Source organism: Suricata suricatta, chromosome 7 (genome assembly GCF_006229205.1).
Source record: "Suricata suricatta isolate VVHF042 chromosome 7, meerkat_22Aug2017_6uvM2_HiC, whole genome shotgun sequence".
Taxonomy (NCBI): domain Eukaryota; kingdom Metazoa; phylum Chordata; class Mammalia; order Carnivora; family Herpestidae; genus Suricata; species Suricata suricatta.
In genome coordinates, this window is record NC_043706.1 from 63,951,642 (window position 1) to 63,972,015 (window position 20,374).

The 20,374-nt window shown below is 41.4% G+C and overlaps 1 protein-coding gene across 1 annotated transcript in view; it reads left to right on the forward strand.

Annotated features, from left to right (window-relative positions):
- Nucleotides 1-20,374, forward strand: part of CD109 (CD109 molecule) — a 126,061-nt gene that overhangs the window by 25,759 nt on the left and 79,928 nt on the right. The window contains exons 4-5 of the mRNA XM_029945229.1: nt 3,372-3,602; nt 9,113-9,238. Coding sequence (XP_029801089.1) covers nt 3,372-3,602; nt 9,113-9,238 — 357 coding nt within the window. The remainder of the gene's footprint in view (nt 1-3,371; nt 3,603-9,112; nt 9,239-20,374) is intronic.

The window sequence follows — 20,374 nt, forward strand, 5'->3', positions numbered from 1 at the left end:
CTCCAGCCCTCTTTCGTCAGCTCGACAGGGAAAACTACAAAATCCCTGTGGGAAACTAATTGGTTCTTGTATAAGAGTCATGGGAATCTCTGATGAGGGAACCTCTTTATTACCAATTTCAGGAACTCTTTCAGTAACTGTGACCCCAAAAAGGCAGAAGGCAATTGGTCAGTAGAGATACAAGAGCTTTTATTGTCTTCTGGTGTTTTCTCCACTGTGGGGAGCAGGTTACAACCCATTCTAGGTCTGCGACAGAGAAAAGCCTTTGTAAAGATTGCTTAAGATCCACACTATTTTCTTCATTCTCTTTCACATTATGTCCTCCTCCTGTTAACAGTGGAGGGTCCAGGTCTCTACTGCATCTCAGCCTCGAGTGCCATGCAAAGTCTGTGGTGACACCACAAGGCATATGGTGATGCCTCATGGTTTATAGAGTCACCTCTGGTCTACTGATACACCAAGTTTGTAATCTCTGACTTTCCAGCCCTGGGATTAACACTGAGGCTTTGGGGATCCTGAATTACCTAAATCTTACCTATGGAGGGTGGGCATGGTTTCTCATGGGGTAGTTAAAAAAGCTACTACTTGGGTAGCTGAAAGGAGCATAAAGATAGTACCATCTCCTCCTGAGGCGGTGCCAGCTCCCTGATGGAGGGTGGTGGAAGGGACAGAGAGAATGGTTTTGGACACACTTGTGTAATACTTCTTCTTTATTTGGCGTCCTCATGGTTAAATAAGCCTTTATAGTTTTGAGCCTCTGCATTATTAATTTGACATAAATCTTCAATCTACTATCAGTTCTGGAGCCTCTGTGCCACTAATAATGATCAAACTATATCCAAATCATAAAAACAATCCCATCAAAGATAATATTTTAAATATAAAGTATTTATGAATCTTTGCCATATATATGATATGCTGGCATATATAATTTTCTGCTTATAGTTTTACAATATCTATTTAAAACAATCTGAGAACTGATTTGAGGAAATAGAATATAAGAATGCAAGTTCTAAACTAGACTCTCAGTCCTACTAGGGCACACATCTTTGTCTTAGGTTGTATTCCAAGGACTTAGAACAACTTGGAGCTAGGAGGTGCTCAGTAAATATATATTGAAGAAAAGCAAAAATTGGCACGAGAAGTTATGTGAATGTGATGCTACTTATTGTTCTTTCTAACATTTTGTTACGAATTTTTCCAATATAGGGGCACCTGGGTGGCTCGGTTGGTTAAGCATCCGACTTCAGCTTAGGTCATGATTTCATAGTTTGTGAGTTCGAGCCTTGCATCAGGCTCTGTGTTGTCTGCTCAGAGCCTAGAGCCTGCTTCGGATTTTGTGTCTCCTTCTCTCTCTGCCCCTCCCCTACGTATGCTCTGTCTCTGTCTCTCAAAAATAAATACATGTAAAAAAAAAAGAATTTTTCCAATATACCAAAAAACTTGAAAGAATTTCATAGTGAGCATTTCTGTACTCACCACTCAGAATCTACCATTAACACTTTACTATACTTGCTCTATTCCATATCTATCCATCCATCTGTCTTTCCATCCATTAATTCGTCTTATTTAAAAAAATTTTTATGTTTATTTACTTATTTTTTGAGAGAGGGAGAAAGCAAGCCAAGGAAGAACATAGAGAGGGGGAGAGATTGAATCCCAAGCAGGCTCCACCCTGACAGCTCAGAGCCCAATGCAGGGCTTGAACTCATGAACCGTGAGATTGTGACCTGAGCTGAAACCAAGAGACAGATGCTTAACTGTCTGAGCCACCCATGCACCCCTAATTCATCTTATTTTTAGAATGTGTCTTCAAGTAAATTGTGGACATCAGTACTTCTCTCCCTAAATATTTTTTGCTGACCATTTTATTGGTGGTTTGTTACATCTCCTTCATGTTCTCATCCATATTGTGAGCTTCGAAGTAACTGCAATTACTGGAAGAGCTCTGAGCTTTCTGTGGACAAAACTTATTTGCCAACGTGAGTCAGAATTTAGTTTCAGAACCTCAGGTTTATTATCATGAAAACCAACTAAAAGTCAGGTGTGCTAGTCATCTATTGTTGTGTAACTGCTTATCCCAAAGCTTTGGCGTAAAACTGATGATCCCAAAGCTTTGGGCTATTACAAGGCTGCAGTCAGAATGTCAGTTAGACCTGCCGTCACCTGCAGGCTTCAGTAGGTCGGGGATCCTCTGTAAGGTAGTTCACTCATGTGGCTGTCAAGCTGGTGGTGGGTATTGGCGGGAGGCCTCAGTTTCTCTCTATGTGGGCCTCTCTACAGGTTTCTGGATTCCCCCAGAGTGAAGAATCCCAGAGAGAAAGAAAACCAGGCAGAAGCCATCCTTTCTCTAACACAGCTTCATTCTTGAGAAGCAAGTCCCTAAGTCTGGGGAATGAGATTCTACCTTTTGAAGGGCAGAGAGTCAGAGTATTGTCAGACATGTTTTAAGGACACCACACGGACGCTTGTATTACAGTAGTATAGCTCATCTTGGATTTGAATCTCAGCTAGTAACCTAGAACAGCTTCCCAAACTCCTCCAAGCCCCAGGTTCCTTCTGTATAAAATGGTGTAAGAACAACCCACCTGAAGAATTGTTGTAAAATGACACAGGTCACATAAACTGCTGAGTATGGCCTCGAGTCTGTTAATGCTGGAAGGTAGGAATCCCATTGGTAATAGCAGGAAGGTAGCAGCACCCGCTCCTCCCCAGGACTACAACCTGTGATGTGCAGGATGCAGGAAGGGATCTCACTGTAGAAAAGAGTGCGAAAGAGATACGGTGAGGAAACAAGTCTTGTGCAAATTGTGTTTCTCACCAGTTGACTGCCTCAGAGGGAGGATGGAAAACGTGTTGAAAGACATTAGATATTCTGACCCACGATGACTGTTAGGAAGAATATGCACTTGGACTAGGAAATGACAAGGTGATGGTGTTGAGCCCTCCATTCTGAGAACCCTGCAATTTAACGGAAGAGAAAACTACAGGATGTTAAGAGGGAAAACAAATTATTTAACATTGGTGCCTAGGAGGGGCAAGTTTTTCAACATGGCAATTACTTTTAACAATACTATAGATTTAAATTTTCTATTTTTGGGGTGCCTGGGTGGCTCAGTCAGTTGAGTGTCCAACTCCTGATTTTGGCTCAAGTCATGATCTCACAGTTCATGGGTTTGAGGCTGATAGCAGTGTACTGACGGTGCAGAGCCTGCTTGGGATTTTCTCTCTCTCCTCTCTCTGTTTCCTCCCCCCACCCCCGCAATGAAATAAGTAAACTTAAAAAATATAAATTTTTCTGTTCTAACTTATAATTAAAAACATCTTTGAGGTAAAATAATGAGAATGTCTGATCTCTTCATTTTCTCCAGATATCTCTGAACAGTGCAGATGGGATTTATGAGCTACGTGTAACGGGACATGCCCAGGATGAGATCTTATTCTCTAATAGTACACGCTTATCATTTGAGACCAAAAGAATGACTGTCTTCATTCAAACAGACAAGCCCCTGTACAAGCCGAAGCAGGAAGTGAAGTTTCGTGTTGTTACCCTCTTCTCAGATTTTAAACCTTATAAAACTTCTTTAAACATTCTAATAAAGGTAAGTGGCAGCTAGAAATAAGGTAAGAAGTTAAGCCATCTTACATCTCTGTGAAGTTCTGGTCATGTTATTTTAGAATTCTCCGTGGGTAAACTTCCCTCCCAACGCGAGAATGCTCTGTCTCAGAAGGGAAATGGTAGAGCTAGAGCTCCGGCTCCAAAGTTGGCCAGCTTGGACTCCAGTCCTTGCTTCTTCACTGACTAATTCATTTGTTCAACATGTTTTGAATTTCTGTGTTCAGGGCCCCGGGTGGGGCAGTGAGCAGCACAGATTAAACCCTCTGCTCATACCAAGCTTATGTTTCAGTGAATAGTGTGGAGACCGACACTAAATAAACACATAAATAAAGAGATTGGTGTGTGTTTGTGTGTGTGTGTGTGTGTGTGTGTGTGTGTGTAAGAGAAAGAGTGTTTATGTTTGCTCTTTTCTCTAGGTTGTTAGGGGAGTCCTATTTGAGCAGAGACCTAAAGGAGATAAAAGAATGAGCCCATACGTACAGAGGGAACAGCTTGTGTAAAGACCCTGAGGTGGGAACTTGTTGGGTGCATTGGAGGAAAAAATAGGCTGATAGTGTACCAGGGCGTGAGGGGACAAATATTAGGAGGTGAGGTAAGATATAGGTAGGTGGGTTGGAGGAGGGATGGATCATACAGGGTCTTCTTGGACATGATATGGACTTTGGATTTTACTCTGAGGGAAGCGAGAATTCAGTGGAGAATTCTAAGGGCAGGCGTGATGTGATTTGACTTATAAAAGGATCACTGTTTGCTCTAAGACCAATAGATGCTAGTTGTGTGAGGAAATTAATCTCTCTGAGCCCCAGTTTCTTTATTTGTAAAATGCGTAACAATAATAATACCTCACAAAGGTTTTTGTGAGATAATCCAAGCAAATCATTTAGAACTATGCCTGCCACATAGTACATGCTCACTGAACATTAGCTCTTGTTATAGCGGGAACCCCTTTGGCAGGGAGTCATTGGCCTCTATCACTTGCACATTCTGATGTCCAGAGGCAGAGAGTTAGACTGAGTGTTTTCCTGTGGGAATCAAGTCGAGGACCATTGAGATCCTGCTGGACCTGCTTTTCTACACTTATGCTGTGGAGAATACTAGACATTTGACCCTTACATGGAAATAAGGTGATCAACTCACCCCAGTTTCCCTGCGACTCTCTTGATTTTATACCTGAAAGTCCCTGGTCCTGGGAACCCTCTTGGTGACCCTCAGTGTTCTGATGAATGACATAGAATGGAAGGCAAATTTAGGTTTTTTAGTTCAATATCTTCCTATTCTTCTTAACTTCTGTGTTCTTGTAAATTAAATTAAAAGCCAAACAAAAATCAAGTAAACAGACATGTATATGTGTAACTTCAAGCCACATTGTGTTTGTAGCAAATGCAACATCGGCTGGCATCCTGCTCAGTGCATATTTCTTGAATTTCCAAGAATTGCCTTCTGCAAATCTCTGCTTTCACTGTATAATGGAATGTCTATAAAGGAGGCTGATATCGTGAATAGCATGTCTAAATTCAGGTTGCTCTCTAAGCAGGGCTTTATGGACCACAGTCATATCATCTTTGATCATTTGTCCACATGTGCTGAGAACTTAGTGCATGCCAGAAACGAAGTGTGAGATGGAGGGTTTGGAGGTCAGCTGCCTGTCTCTGACTATTTGTATACAAATCTGCCTCGTTCTACCTGTGGTAATGAAAGTCAGCACTTGATAAATTACCCGTTCTAGGCGTTAACCCAGGACTGACCCTGCTGATTTGGGACAAAGAGCTCACAGAGGTTTTTGTGAGGATTAAGTGAGATAATATAAGTAAAGCATTTAGGACTGTGCTGGTCTGTGCATTTAAAAAAATTAAAAAAAATGTTTTATTTATTTTTGATACAGAGAGAGAGCATGAGAGGGGGAGGGGCAGAGAGAGAAGGAGACACAGAACTGGAAGCAGGCGCCAGGTTCTGAGCTAGCTGTCAGCACAGAGCCTGATGCAGGGCTCGAACCCACGAATGTGAGATCTGACCTGAGCCAAAGTCGGAGGCTTAACCGACTGAGCCACCCAGGCGCCCCTGGTCTGTGCATTTTTATTATTTTGCATCGCTATGGTGCTTTAGGATCTGCCTTTGAAGCCTTTGATTGGTACTCTTGGGCTCTTCTCTATGACTCTGGACTTAGCTTGCCATATTTGGCTTTCTCAGAAGTGCTCCGAGAGACCTCTGGTTCTGAGAAATCCTACTGGCCTTGCCAAGATGTGGCCCTCTTGGCTCGGGGAGGGCCATTTAGATTAAAATTCCACCTGGAACCCAGAGTGTTTGGGAGCAGTGCCCACGGAGTTGCCATACTCTGCTCTCTGCACCCGGTGGGAGGCTGGGATGTGAACTCAGGTCCAGCCTTGTAACTTGCAGAAGCCAGATGGGAGCACTCATGCCCACACTGTTGTATTCCTTCATTGAAAAACAGTCATTTGGGCTAGAGTGTGGTGTTTTCTACACCCTTCAAGGTAGAATAGTTGGTTTATTATTCCCAGAATAAAGTGGAGCTTAGTATTGACAGGAGTCCCTACTTGAACAAAGTTGTATTCCCTAGTACAGCACCACCTGCAGGCTTACGTGGAGAAGTGCATCTGATGGCTAGGAGGCTACCGTCTCAGAATCCATCCTGCCCAGTCAAGATGACAGTCAATGATACTGTAACACTGGGTGACCTAACGAGATAGCTAGTAGCTATACTTGTGGTGAGCATAGCAGAGTGTATTAACTTGTCAAATCACTAAGTTGAAAAAAAAAAAGAATTGCTGTAGGATGTAGCTAAAATATTGACTGTCAGTCACAGCATATTCAGGGGTGCTCAGGGTTTTGGTTTTTTTTTTGTCATTGGTATCATTAATTTTGCCTGCCTCGATAACTGACCTTCTCAGGTTGAAAGGGCCTTTAGAGCCCTTTTGGCAATGGTAAAAACCTGTCCTACCTCTGCTCTGATTCTGGCTTCCCTGGCTAATCTGGCCTGATATTATGGAAATCGGTGCCTTCAGCAGTTCTATGGCAGCTGGCACAGCAGGCTTCTTCCTCCACTTCCTTCCTGAAGATGCTGCTTCTTGTACAGGTGAATGATCTTGTATGGGAACAGCCAGGGTTGCCTTGGGGGTGTATCTTGTGACTGTGCCCTGACACTCTGGCGTGGAGCAGCCATGACAAAAGCAGGACCTCAACCCTGGTGAGGTGAGGGGACCACCTTGGTTAAGTGATGTGACTTCCTCCGTTCTACATGCTAGACAGACGCCGGGTGCATAACCCAGGACTCTGAGGAGTGGCGGGAATACTCCTAGTGGACGTACTCTCCAGCCCGGGATTTGTTGCTGAGACAGTCTGGCACAGGCAGCAGGTACTGTGCTGTGCTCAGGTGCCTGACAGAGATCCAGAACCGTCTGAAGGTGACTCAGAGAGCACAGGAGGCCACTCTTCCAGCATCTCCAGCATGTGGCTGTCCTGGCTGTGGCAGGGACACTGTTCATGTTGTACATGGCTGGCCTGTGGGTGTCCTAGCAGGAGATGACGACATACGAAGGCTGGGTTCTGCTGCGGTGCCGCCACGCACGGTCCGTTTGAATTTTGGTGTGTAAAATCTTCGGTGTTTCTACATTCTCTGTGTTTTCCTGTTGGTGACAGTTAGGTTTAGGTCTAAGACATGTGTGACAAAGGGATTATCTCATTCACTCCCAACTGTCCAGATCCTCTGGGTTCAAAGTCCTCAAAGGCTTCATTTAGGACTTTTTTTTTGTAGGGCCTGGTCCCACCTGGGACAAGTGTACACCCTCCCCAAAACAATGCACCTGTGGAGTATGAACATTCCTCTCCCTACAGTTTAAATAACACTAGGTATTGTTGTTATGGTTATTTTTTATTTTTGTCAGGCTGACAGAAGAGAAATGGTATTTTCTGTTTTCACCCACGCGTCATGCTGTGCCAGGCACGGGAGAGCTGATTACAATGCCCATCCCGGGAGTTTGCCAGGGAGGGTGACCTGCTTAGTCTTGACTTGCTTTGGTCTTTGGTTTCAACAATTAGTTTCTGGCTTACTAGACTACTCCTGAGTCAGTTCTCAGCATTGTCCTTACCTCTGACTTTCACATTCTCCCCCACTCAGGGAGGGAGGTTTCTTCTGGCTTCCATTAACTGGGCTGACCCACTACCTCTAGTCAAAGGATAGAGAATAAGAATCAGGGAAATTATTGAATCCCTGCTCTCAGGAGGTCACAGTCTAGTTGGGAACAAAACCCCCCGTAAAACCTGTCCTGTGAGTACAGTAAAGAGTAGTATGTCCTCAAAAGGAGAAAACTCCAGATGTACTAGGGGCTCTGCAGGAAGTGGCCATTTTGTCTGTTGGAAGCATGTAGAGGAGGCAGGACCCTGGAGTTTATTTTACCCATTGGACAGGAAGGGAGGGAATTCTTTGTAGCAACTGTAGAAGCTGAGAAGCATGGGCTTTTGGGGGGTGAATTGCACACAAATCTGTTTGTTTAGAGGAAGATGAGTGTAGAAATATAGCCAGAGCCAGACTGCTAGGTTATGTAAACTATGTAAAGGAGTGTAGACCTCATTCTGTAGGCAAACACACCTAGTGGTCCAGTATAAGAACATAGCCGGTTTCATTCCCTGCTTGCTGTGTCAGGAACTGTACCAGGCGTTTCCACCACTTTGTCTCAGTCTCAGCTTTGTGTTTCAGATGGATACCACTGTTGGCAGAGGGGAAGATATATTGGAGGGGCGAGCTTGGATTAGGGAAGACTAGTCGTAATAGAAAACAGAACATGGCGGCTAGATGTGAGGATTAGAGGGAGAGTAAAGAGGCGGAGTTGACAGGGCTGGGAATGTGAAGAGAAGCCTGGAGTGACTGCTGGATTGGCTCAGCGGCATGCTGCATGACGGGATCACGGAGAAGTCTAGGAAGATTGAAGTGTTTTTATTCATTCCCTTGGCTAAACATGGCTACCATACAGCTTGTTAGATTAAAAGGTGTGTGTGTTCGAATTTTGAATTCATGTATTACTTAGTTGAGTGTGTACCTAACCTCTCTGGGAATCCATTTTCTGCTCTAATGTGAGGACAGTCCTACCCTGAGGGAGAGTTGTGATGACTGAGTGATGTATGAGAGGTAATGTTAAGACAGGGTGCCTGACATGTAATGGGTCCTGAATACACGAGCCTGTTATCTCTAGTTAACAATGACAGCGCAGGTTTGGTGATACACATGTCGTGGTGTCCCATGCAGAGGGAATATGGTGTCAAGAACTGGAAGGTGGAGCAGAATAAAGATGTTCTCAGGAGGGTATGAGAGAGGAGGAAATTCTGACTTGTCTTCTGTTTAGTAACATAGAGCCAACATTTTCCAAAGCCTATCGCTGTGCCGTGTTTAGGCTGTCTCTGGGGGTGCTGCAGGGAGGGGTCATTCATAACACATGTACGCAGCAGCATTTGTATCGTTCACTTGTATGGTTGTCTTTGTAGGACCCCAAGTCCAATTTGATCCAACAGTGGCTGTCAGAACAGAGTGATCTTGGTGTCGTTTCCAAAACGTTTCAATTATCTTCCCATCCAATACTTGGTGACTGGTCCATTCAAGTTCAAGTGAATGTGAGTATAAATATATTTTTAGGGGAATGCTACAATGATTTAATTAGGTCAGGTGGGGAAATATTTCTAACGTCATTTATTCAATGAACAGAAAAGTGTTAATTTGAACGTCTAGGTAATATATGTGGTTTATTTGGAATTTACTTTATCAGTGGGTTAGGTTTCATTGTAACATGTTAGAGTTTTAATCATTGTTGCCTTTTTCTGTAATATAATGTTTGAAGGTTAAAGCATTATGCATTTAATGTAAAACTGATTAATGTTTATTTTACTTATTCAGTGCATACATTGAGTATTTTAAAACTGAGCAATGGATACATAGTTATTATTCGGCAAATTTTGTGTCTCTGAATAATGACTCCTGATGAGATTGGACTAACCTACTTTATCATTGTTTTAAGAAACACAGTGATTGGGCGCCTGGGTGGTTGAGTCATTTATGTGTTTGACTTTGGCTCAGATCATGATCTCCTGGTTCATGCTTTGGAGTCCTGCATCGGTCTCTGTGCTGACAGCTTGGGGCCTGGAGCCTGATTCAGATTCTGTGTCTTCCTCTCTCTGCCCCTCTCCCACTTGTACATGCATGCACTCTCTCTCTCTCTCAAAAGAAATTAAAAATCCAAAAAATAAAAAACTGATTTTAAACAACCACACCAATTTTCTGTTTACTAAGTCCTCTTTCTCCCCAACTCTTCCACCTACTTCCTTTGTTTGTTGCCAACCTTTGTGGCTCTGAGATCTAACAGGGCAGACGGGTGAAAATGCCCTCATCTCTCTGCCTTAGGTTTTCCCCTGTGCCTCCCTCCGTGATGGGTGGCTCAGTTGGTTGGGTGCCTGGCTTCGGCTCAGGTCATGATCTCAGTTTGTGGGTTCGAGCCCCCGCGTTGGGCTCTGTGCTGACAGCTCAGAGCCTGGAGCCTGCTTTGGATTCTGTGTCTCCCTCTCTCTCTGACCCTCCCCTGCTCGTGCTGTCTCTCTCTTTCTCTCAAATATAAATAAAAAACATTAAAAAAGTTAAAAAGAAAGATTCATTGAATATTTTCCCATTTTTCTTTGGAGTTTATTAAAATAGATATAAATTTTGTGAATAAGAACTTTTAAAAATAGTTCTATTAACACAGCTGTTGACATTTTGGACAAAAATTCTTATCTCTGGGCATTGTTGGGTACACTGTAAGAGGTTTTGCAGTATCTTTGGCCTCAGTCCCTCAGATGCCAGTAGCAGCCCAAGTGTGACAAACAAAAATGTCTACAGACATTGTCAATGTCCCCAGTGGAAAAATACCCTCTCCCTTTCCCAATGAGAACCACTTTATTAGAAGGAAGAATCATCATTAACATAAGACCTTAAGTGGGATAAATGTACCAACTACTTAATAAATAAAAATTTAAAAAATGTCCACTTTCTGCTTTTAGGAAGAGGTCACATCCTAAAAGGAGAGCTATTCCCTCTTAGCCAACACATGTGTTTTGAGCACACGTGTAAAGAGGAAGAGTGCCTGCAGAGTGGTTGTGCTGCAGGGCTGAGGCAGGTGAGGAGTGAGGAAGCGTAGAGGTGTGTATAGGGCTCAGGGGAGCCCGGAGGAGGGGGTGCTGAGCTCTGGGGGAGCCGGACCTTTGCATTTATGGAGAAAGAGGAGAGTCAGTGTTTGTGAGACTTCACAGAGAGGACGCTGCGTGTAGAGGCGGGGAAGGTGGAAGAGAGCCGCCCGGTTCTGGGAGTTTGGGAGAAGGTTGGTGTTCCTGGCACTCATGGAGAATGGTGGGAGCTGATGATTAGGACATATACTGTGAGTGTGAAGGATTAGGGTTTTCTTCTCACTCAGTTCCCACCGTTGATTTCACTATCGAGTTCTCCGGGATCAGTTGTTTGTTTATCTCTCCATTTGTCCGTCTTTCCATCTTTCTGTCCCTTTATCAAATATGTGAGGGCTCATAGGGTAGTGGTAGAAACAAGGAAGTAAACACACAAAATCTCTGTCTTCAAAGATCACTGTTGTGCAGAGAGGGATAATATGCTAAAAGCTGAGTAACATAAGTGTGACAGGAAAACAAGGCAGTGTGACAGTGGAGGAATTGTAAGGTGCTGAGTCAGTGAGGTCCATCAGGTGCTTCTTTTTTTTATCTTTAAAATTTATTTTATTAAAAAACTTTTTAAAAATATTTTTAAAATTTAAATTCAAGATAGTTAACATATAGTGTAATAATAATATCAGGAATAGAAGTTAGTGATTCATCACACCTGTAACACCCAGTGCTCATCCCAACAAATGTCCTCCTTAATGCCCATCCCCCACTGAACACCACACCCACAACCCTCAGTTTGTTTTCTGTATTTAAGAGTCTCTTATGGCTTGTCTCTCTCTCTCTCTCTGTGTTTATCTTATTTTGTTTCCCTTCCCCTATGTTCATCTGTTTTCTTTCTTAAATTCCACACGTGAGTGAAATCATATGATATTTGTCTTTCTCTGACTAACTTATTTTGCTTAGCAAAATACACTCTGGGTTCATCCATGTTGTTGCAAATGGCAAGATTTCATTCTTGTTCATTGCCAAGTAATATTCCATTGTATCTATGTACTACATCTTCTTTATCCATTTATCATTTGACAGACATTTGGGCTCTTTCCATACTTTGGCTGTTGTCCATAGCACTGGTATAAACATCAGGGTGCATGTGCCCCTTCAAATCAGCACTCCTGTATCCTTTGGATAAATACTTGGTAGTGTAATTGCTGGGTCATAGGGTAGTTCTATCAGAAGTTTCTTGAGGAACCTCCATACTGTTTTCCAGAGTGGTTGTACCAGTTTGCATTCCCACCAGCAGTGCAAAAGTGTTCCTCTTTCTCTGCATCGTTGCTAACATATGTTTCCCAAGTTGTTAATTTTAGCTATTCTGACCAGAGGTCTCATTGTGGTTTTGATTTGTATTTCCCCCATCAGGTGCTTCTACGGGTGCAGTGTGACTTGGACTGCTGTGGGATAAAGAGAGTGTATTGTCAGGACAAGTGCTGATGCTTTTGGGATCGTGTCTCACTCTGTCTCTCTGGCCCGTGTCATTCTCCCCTCACTCTTCTGTCAACCTCTATGGTGTTTCTAGTCTAAACCTGGGCTGGTGACATTGGCTCAGCTAAATAACCATCTCAGAGCCCTTCAAGCAACCGTTTTTGTCGGTGGCTGTGGCTAGGTTCCCTTGGGTCAGGTGTCCACTGTTGGTCCACTCAGAGGCACTTCTGCACGGTGGCCGGGGGCAGTCTCAGCGGGCTGGCAGCCTCCAGGAGGTTAATGTGTTCAGTGAGTTGTGAACAGGACGTGTACTGGAAGATAGGGGACAATAGAATAGTGGGGATAGACTTTCGGAAGATGTGAGATTGTAGGTTGAAAGATTTACAGGATTTCTCATGTAGTGGTTTGTGGACTGGATCTGTCATGTTGCTTTGGTAGGGAAGAAAGACAAGGAAATGGAGGTGCTTAAAAAATTCAAATCATTTACAAGGTTTGGCCTTTGCCCACCTTTACAGCTGTGCTAAGTGCCACTCTTCTTCTCCAATGGCCTAGGATGGCCTGACCCCTGTAGGCATTTCCATAGCACTCTATGCTGCTCTTGGTTCATTCATGTGACTTAATTGGTGGCACCTAACAGGATTTACTCTTTTGGGCTTGTTCACACCTGTATCTCTGTGACAGCACGTGTTTCACACATAGATATTATTCAGGATTTATTAGATGAATGTATTAAAGCTGTTTAGTAATCATTTGTATTGAAATAAATATAATTTCCCCTTTTCCACATTCTGTAAGGCATCTTCATCTTTTAGAAAAGACAAGCATATTGATCAGGTACTTGGTGATAGAATGTTTTTCCCTCAAGTTTTATTGATGTACAATTGACAAAAGGATAAGTTACTTAAGTGTATAATGTGATTATTTGATATACGTACACATTTTCCAGGTTATATTAATGTTAAGGCACACACTAAGGACATCAAAGCACTTTTATTTAAAAAAAAAAAAATGAGTCCTTTAAGGGCCGCCAGGGGTCAGTATAATCAAAGAAATATGACAGGAAGAAAACACAGACTATATTGGTCTCTGGTTTTCATCTTTCCTTGACGCCTGCACGGCATTCAAAGCTTGTTTATTGCTTTTTATTGATCTCCTTTTTCTTTCATCAGTGAATAATGACTGTGGTGGAAATATATTTATTTAAATAGTCCACCACTGTACACCATATTTTTGTTTTTCTAAGGCAGTGACCATTCTCAGTATAAATTTCAGGGAAGGGAAAATATTTCAGAAGAATGTTTTGAAATCCCATTTGTCTCTAGAAAAAAATATGGAGTAATCTTAGATTTAGACTTATCAGAGCTTTGTTTGTAGTGACTGTAATCAGTGTGTTATTCTTTTGTTTTTAAAGTGTTTATTTATTTTGAGAGCGAGAGAGGGAGGGGCAGAGAGAGAGGACAAGAATCACAAGCAGTCTCCATGCTCAGGGCAGAGCCCTGTTTGGGACTTGATCTCACAACCATGAGATCATGGCCTTGACTTGAGATCCTGATCAGGAGATAATGACTTGAGCCAGTGCCGAGTAGTATAAAAGGTGATGGGAGATGGGCCCCAATTTAGTCTTTAATTCTCTAGTGGTGAGACTCTGAGCTATTTACCTTGATGCTTTAGGTAAGTAGCTCTAGGAAGCTCTCTGCCACTCCAACCTTACTTTATCAATTTTTGGGGGAATATCTGTATTTTTACAACAGCTTCTCTGGTGATTTAGATGCGCAGCCAGCTTGGGAACCACCGAACTAGGTAACTTCGTGGTTTCTTCTAGTTGTAAGCAACTCTGGTCTCACAGCACTTGTCTCACTCTGAAGCAGTGTTAGGGTGGGGACAAGAAGTTGAAGGGAGAGAACTCAACTCAGTAGTCCCAAAGCTTGAAATCAGTCCTTTGGAGCCCCGTCTGATACATGTAGGTGTCAAGTTATTATGCAAGTAAAAAGCTGTCTGCAACAAATTGTTTCTGTGTTTATAGTACTTTCATATATTTTCTTTCAAGTTAGTTGCTGTCAAAAGGTTAGGAAGGATTGCTAGCATCTCATGGCTTTTTATAGCCTTTCCGCGGGCTCCTTATCTCTCTGGACTTGCTGCCTAGCTGTGGCCTGGGCCAGTTTCTTTCTGCTGGAGCTGTTTGTCCTTTGCAGAGGAGCACATCTTTGTTTGGACAGTTCCTGTCCTTGAAGCTCTCTGCAAGGAGCATCTGGTAACCCTTCCCCTGGCTTGTGATGACAGCTTAACAGAAAGCATGGAGCAAACTGTGACAGGTCAGAGAACAGTGGCATCCTCTCTGGAATGTAGATGTAGCTTCCAAAATACTTTTGCTAGCCTCTGCTTAAAGGAAGCCTACTTTTTTTGGGAAAGACTTCAAGTTCTTACTTCCATGTGCTGGGAGAAAGGGGAGGGGAGTTCGCTTTCTTACAGCGGCAATTGGCAGGTGAGGATTTTCTTCTCGGTTCTTCCCTGCGCCCTCAGACATGCCTCGACTACAGTACTTACTGATCAGAACCCTTGTTTCCTTTTAGTTTTCTTTCTTGCGGCAAGATATAAATATCATGAAATTTACCACAGTAGCGGTTTTTAAGTAGATAGTTCAGGGGCATCGAGTACATTTACATCCATCACCATCATCAATTTCCAGAATTTGTTTAATCTTTCCAAACCGTGGTCAATGTAGTTAAAAAACATTTAAAAAATGTTTATTTATTTTTGAGAGAGAGAGAGCGAGCAAGCAGGGGAGGGGCAGAGAGAGAGAGAGAGAGAGAGAGAGAGAGAGAGGGAGACACAGATCTGATGCAGCCTCCAGGCTCTGAGCTGTCAGCACAGAGCCTGACATGGGGCTTGAACCCACGAGCCTTGAGAGCATGACGTGAGCTGAAGTCGGATGCTCAACTAATCGAGGCATCCAGGCGTCCCAGAGTAGTTTTTTTTTAAATGTCTATTTTTTTTTTAAAGAGAGAGAGAGAGAAGAAGAGAGAGAGCATGAGCAGGGTAGGGGCAGAGAGAGAGGGAGAGAGAGGATCAGAAGTGGGTTCTGTGCTGACAGCAGGGAGCCTGATGTGGGGCTCGAACGCATGAACCGTGAATTCATGACCTGAGCCAAAGTCGGACACTCACCCCACTGAGCCATCATTGTAGTTTTAAAAAATATGACTGCCTTATTTAGTAGACTGTGAATTCCTTAAAGACAGGAATTCTCTTTTAATTAATGTTCATATTTCTTCTGTCTAATAAAGTATTTGATCTGTTGTAGGAACTCATTCATGCTTGTGGGATGAAAGAATGAGTGAATGAACAGTTTCTCCTAGACTATTGCTATTATTATCCTTTGTGATGTTCTTTGACTTAGAGTTCTACTCTTTTATGTGCTACCACAACTTAGAAGAAATATGGCCATGTATTTGCATTTTGAGAATATGTCTAGTTGCTGTATTTAAGGCATCTGTGAGCCAGTGGGAAACAGGCCTTTTGGATTGATGTTCTGGACTTTCTGATCCTGAAAATTAAAAAAGCTTTCAGTGGAGAACTTCATATCCTAGCCTCTTATAAAACTCATAATGTGTGCACGATTTGTGTGCTTTGCTATCCCTGTGACGTTAGTGAGCCGTTTGACCTGCTACTGTCAGTTCTTTGGTGGTGAGCATTTTGACTTCTGGACCCCCTAAGTCTTGCGAGGAGTTCCTTGTCTTGTTCTTTCCCTCCCAAAGCCACCGCAGGAGTGCCCTTCTTTTCAAGGGTGTTTTACCTACTATTCTTTTCAGGTACATCTTATTGGCATCGGACAGAAACTCTGGGTCAGATTCTAGCATAGCAGTGAAATGGAGGATGCCAGGAAGCCATAGCAAGGTTACCCCAATCCATCTCCTCATTTTACAGAGGAAGAATCGGAGAGAAATGATGTGACCTGGTTAGGCTCACACAGCGTTATGGTAAGGTCAGGGCTGAAGTAGATTTGCTGGCATTTTCAGCAGTATAACATAAATTATTTAGTATGTGCATTAATTGCTGTTTAAAGATGGTCACATTTTTGGTGAGTTTAGAGGTCAACGGAGTTTGCTGTATGCATTGGTGGAGAAGATGGGCACCTCTGTGGCATGATTTGAGGATGCCAGACAATGACTCCTTCACATATTAGGTTGTTTGCTTTTTTATTTTTGGCTTTAAAGTTTTTATTTTAATTCCTGTTAGTTAACACGTGGTGTTATATTAGTTTTGGGTGTATGATATAGTGATTCACCAATTCTGTTTCTTGATTTGTCTCTCTTTTTTTTTCATTTTGCTCATTTGTTTTGTTTCTTAAATTCCACATGTGGTATTTGTCTTTCTCTGATTGACTGACTTTGCTTAGCATTATACTCCCTAACTTCATCCATGTTGCTGCAAATGACAAGATTTCATTCTTTTTTATGGCTGAGTAATATTACAATATATTTATATGCCACATCTTTTTTATTTATTAATCACTGAACTCTTAGGCTGCTTGCATAGTTTGGCTATTGTAAATAATGCTGCTATAAATATCAGGGTGCATGTATCCCTTTGAATTAGTGTGTTTGTATTCTTTGGGTAAATACCTAGTGGTGCAGTTGCCAGATCACAGGGTAGTTCTGTTTTAAACTTTTTGAGGAACCTCCATATTGTTTTGCACAGTGGCTCCACCAGTTTGCATTCCCACTAACAGTGCGTGATTTTTCCTTTTTCTCCACATCCTTGCCAACACCTGCTGTTTCTTGTGTTGTTGAGGTTAGCCATCTCGACAGGTGTGAGGTGATATCTCATTATAACTTTGATTTGTATTTCCCTGATGGAAAGTGATGAACATCTTTTCATGATGGACATCTGTATGTATGTCTTCTTGTAGAAGTGCCTGTTCTGCCTATTTTTTAAATTGGATTATTTGTTTTTTGGGTGTTGATAAGTTCTTTATAGATTTCGGATACTAACCCTTTATCAGATATGCCTTTTGCAAATATCTTCTCCCATTCTGTAGGCTGCCTTTTAGTTTTGTTGATTGTTTCCTTTGCTTTACAGAAGCTTTTTATTTTGATGTAGTCCTAGTACTTTATTTTTGCTTTTGTTTCCCTTGCCTTGGGAGATATATCTAGAAAGAAGTTGCTATGGCTGATGTCAAAGAGGTTATGCCTGTGTTCTCTTCTAAGATTTTTATGGTTTCAGGTCTCAAATGTAGGTCTTTAATCAACTTTGAATTTATTTTTGTGTATGATGTAAGAAAGTAGTCTAGTTTCATTCTTTGCATGTTGGTGTCCAGATATCTCAACACTATTTGTTGAAAAGATTGTCTTTTTCCGCTGGATAGTCTTTCCTGCTTTGCTGAACATTAATTGACTATGTAGTTGTGGATTTATTTCTGGGTTTTCTATTTTGTTCTGTGGATCTGTGTGTTTCTATGTCAGTACCGTATTGTTTTGATTACTACAGCTTTGTAATATAACTCGAGGTCTGGAATTGTGATGCCTCCAGCTTTACTTTAGTTTTTTTGAGATTGCTTTGGCTATTTCGGGTCTTTTGTAGTTTCATGCAAATTTTAGGATTTTTTTTTCTAGCTTGGTGATAAATGCTATTGCTACTTTGATAGGAATTGAATTAAATGTGTAGATTGCTTTTGGTAGTGTAAACATTTTAACAATATTTGTTCTTCCAATTCATGAGGTTGGGATGTCTTTCCATTTCTTTGTGTTGTCTTCAATTTTTTCATCAATGTTTTATGGTTTTCAGAATACATGTTTTTCACCTCTTTGGTTACATTTATTACTAGGTATCTTATTGTTTTTTGGTGCCATTGTAAATGGGATTGTTTTCTTAATTTCTCTTTCTGCTATTTCATTATTGGTGTATAGAAATGCAGCAGATTTCTGTACATTGATTTTGTATCCTGTGGTTTTACGGGATTTGTTTATCAGTTCTAGCAGTTTTTTTGTGTGGAGTCTTTCAGGTTTTCTACATATAGTATCATGTCACCTGCAAATAGAAGTCTTACTTCTTCCTTACCAATTTGGGTGCTTTCTATATCTTTCTGTTGTCTGATTATTCAATAACCACTTGAATAAAAGTGCTGAGAGTGGACATCCTTGTCTTGTTTCTGACCTTGGGGAAAAGCTCTCAGTATTTTCCCATTAAGGATGATGTTAGGTTTTTCAAATATATGGCCTTTATTATGTTGAGGTATGTTCTCTCTAAATCTACTTTGTTGATGGCTTTTACCATGAATGTATGTTGTACTTTGTCAAATGCTTTTCCTACATGTATTGAAATGATCTTATAATTCTTATCCTTTCTCTTATTGATGTGCTGTTTCACATTGATTGTTTTGCAAATATTGAGCCACCCTTGCAACCCAGGTAAATCCCACTTGACCCTGGGGCATGACTTTTTTAAATGTATTGTTGAATTTAGTTTGCTAGTATTTTGTTGAGGAGTTTTGCATCTATGTTCATCAGGAATATTGGCCTGTAAGTCTCTTTTTTAGTGGTGCCTTTATCTGGTTTTGGTATCAGGGTAATGCTGGCCTCATAGAATGCATTTGGTTTTTCTTCCTTTTCTGGTTTTTGGGATGGTTTGGGAAGAATAGGTATTAACTTTTATTTAAATATTTTGTAGAATTTGCCTGTAAAGCCTTTTGACTTTTGTTAATTGGGAGTTTTTAAAATTTTTTTGAGTTTTTTGATTACTGATTCAATTTATTTGCTGGCTATTAGTTCGTTCAAATTTTCTATTTCTTCCTGTCTCAGTTTTGGTAGGTTATAGGTTTCTAGGAATTTATCCATTTCTTCTAGGTTGTCCAATTTGCTGGCATTTAGTTTTTCATAACACCCCCTTATAATTGTTTGTATTTCTGTGGTGTTGGTTGTTACTTTTCCTCTCTCATCTGTGAATTTATTTATTTGAATTTTGCATTGGGTTTTCAAAGTGTATCATATTTTGACTACAACAGCCATGGCTTTAGACTGAGGATTTTGAGTCCTGGAGACTCATGTTATAGCATACAGGCTAACTGGTAGGCGAAACAAGCTAATATCCATTAATATATTAGTAAGGATTACTTTGCTATAGCCTAGCAAACTATATAATTTTGGTGATGTAAGTCATAGAAGATTGATTTAAAAAGAACTTTTTATTTTGAAGTAGACTCACAGAAAGTTTTGAAGATAGTTTAGAGAGGTCATTATTCTAGTACAGCCTCAGAAACAGGAACTTGACCTTGGTATGATGTGTGTATATAGTTCTATAAGATCTCAGTTTTCAATGGCATAGAGGGACTTTTGGAACATTACAACTCTTTGGGCTCTGCTCATGGCAGCCCTGGGTCCCAGGGTGGGTCACTAAAATGAGTTCTGTATCCCTGGGTGGGGTGAGAAAAGAAAATGAGCAAGAAATGGAATGATTTTGCTTCAAGGGTAACTTTCCCATTCAGTACAGACTTGTAGCTGTGCTTCTGCTTTTTTCTCTTGCTTGACATAAGTGCTCAAGAAAGGTGGCTATGTGGCATATCTTTAAAAACTTTTATTCTTTTTACTTTCGGTAGGAACAGAGAGGGTTAAATGAAAGTTTTGTGTGTGTGTGTGTGTGTGTGTGTGTGTGTGTGTGTGTGTGTGGTGTGTGTATGTGTGTGTGTGTTTTAAAGAGAGTATGCGTATGGTTAGCACTTTTCTGCTAAGGAAACCAGTTTGTCTCCTGTACAGCATAATATATTTGTACTGCAAATGGAGAAACTTTTTAGGAGCATGCATGTGCTTGTGGCATTGAGTGTCTGTCTGGTCCACCATCCTTCTAACTGGAGTCTTATATGGTCTATATCTTGGTTATTTGTTAGATCCATTCCCCCAAGTCCTGGTACTATGAGTAACAATCAGGTATAGAACAAATTATGTTCATCTTTAGTTTAGTTACAGCCTTTTAAAAAACTTTAAAAAATTTTTATTTAAGAGGGTGTAGAGAGATGGGCACCCTCTTACACTGTTGGTGGCAATGTAAACTGGTGCAGCCGCTCTGGAACACAGTGTGGAGGTTCCTCAAAAAACTATCGATAGAACTCCCTTATGACCCAGCAATAGCATTGCTGGGGAT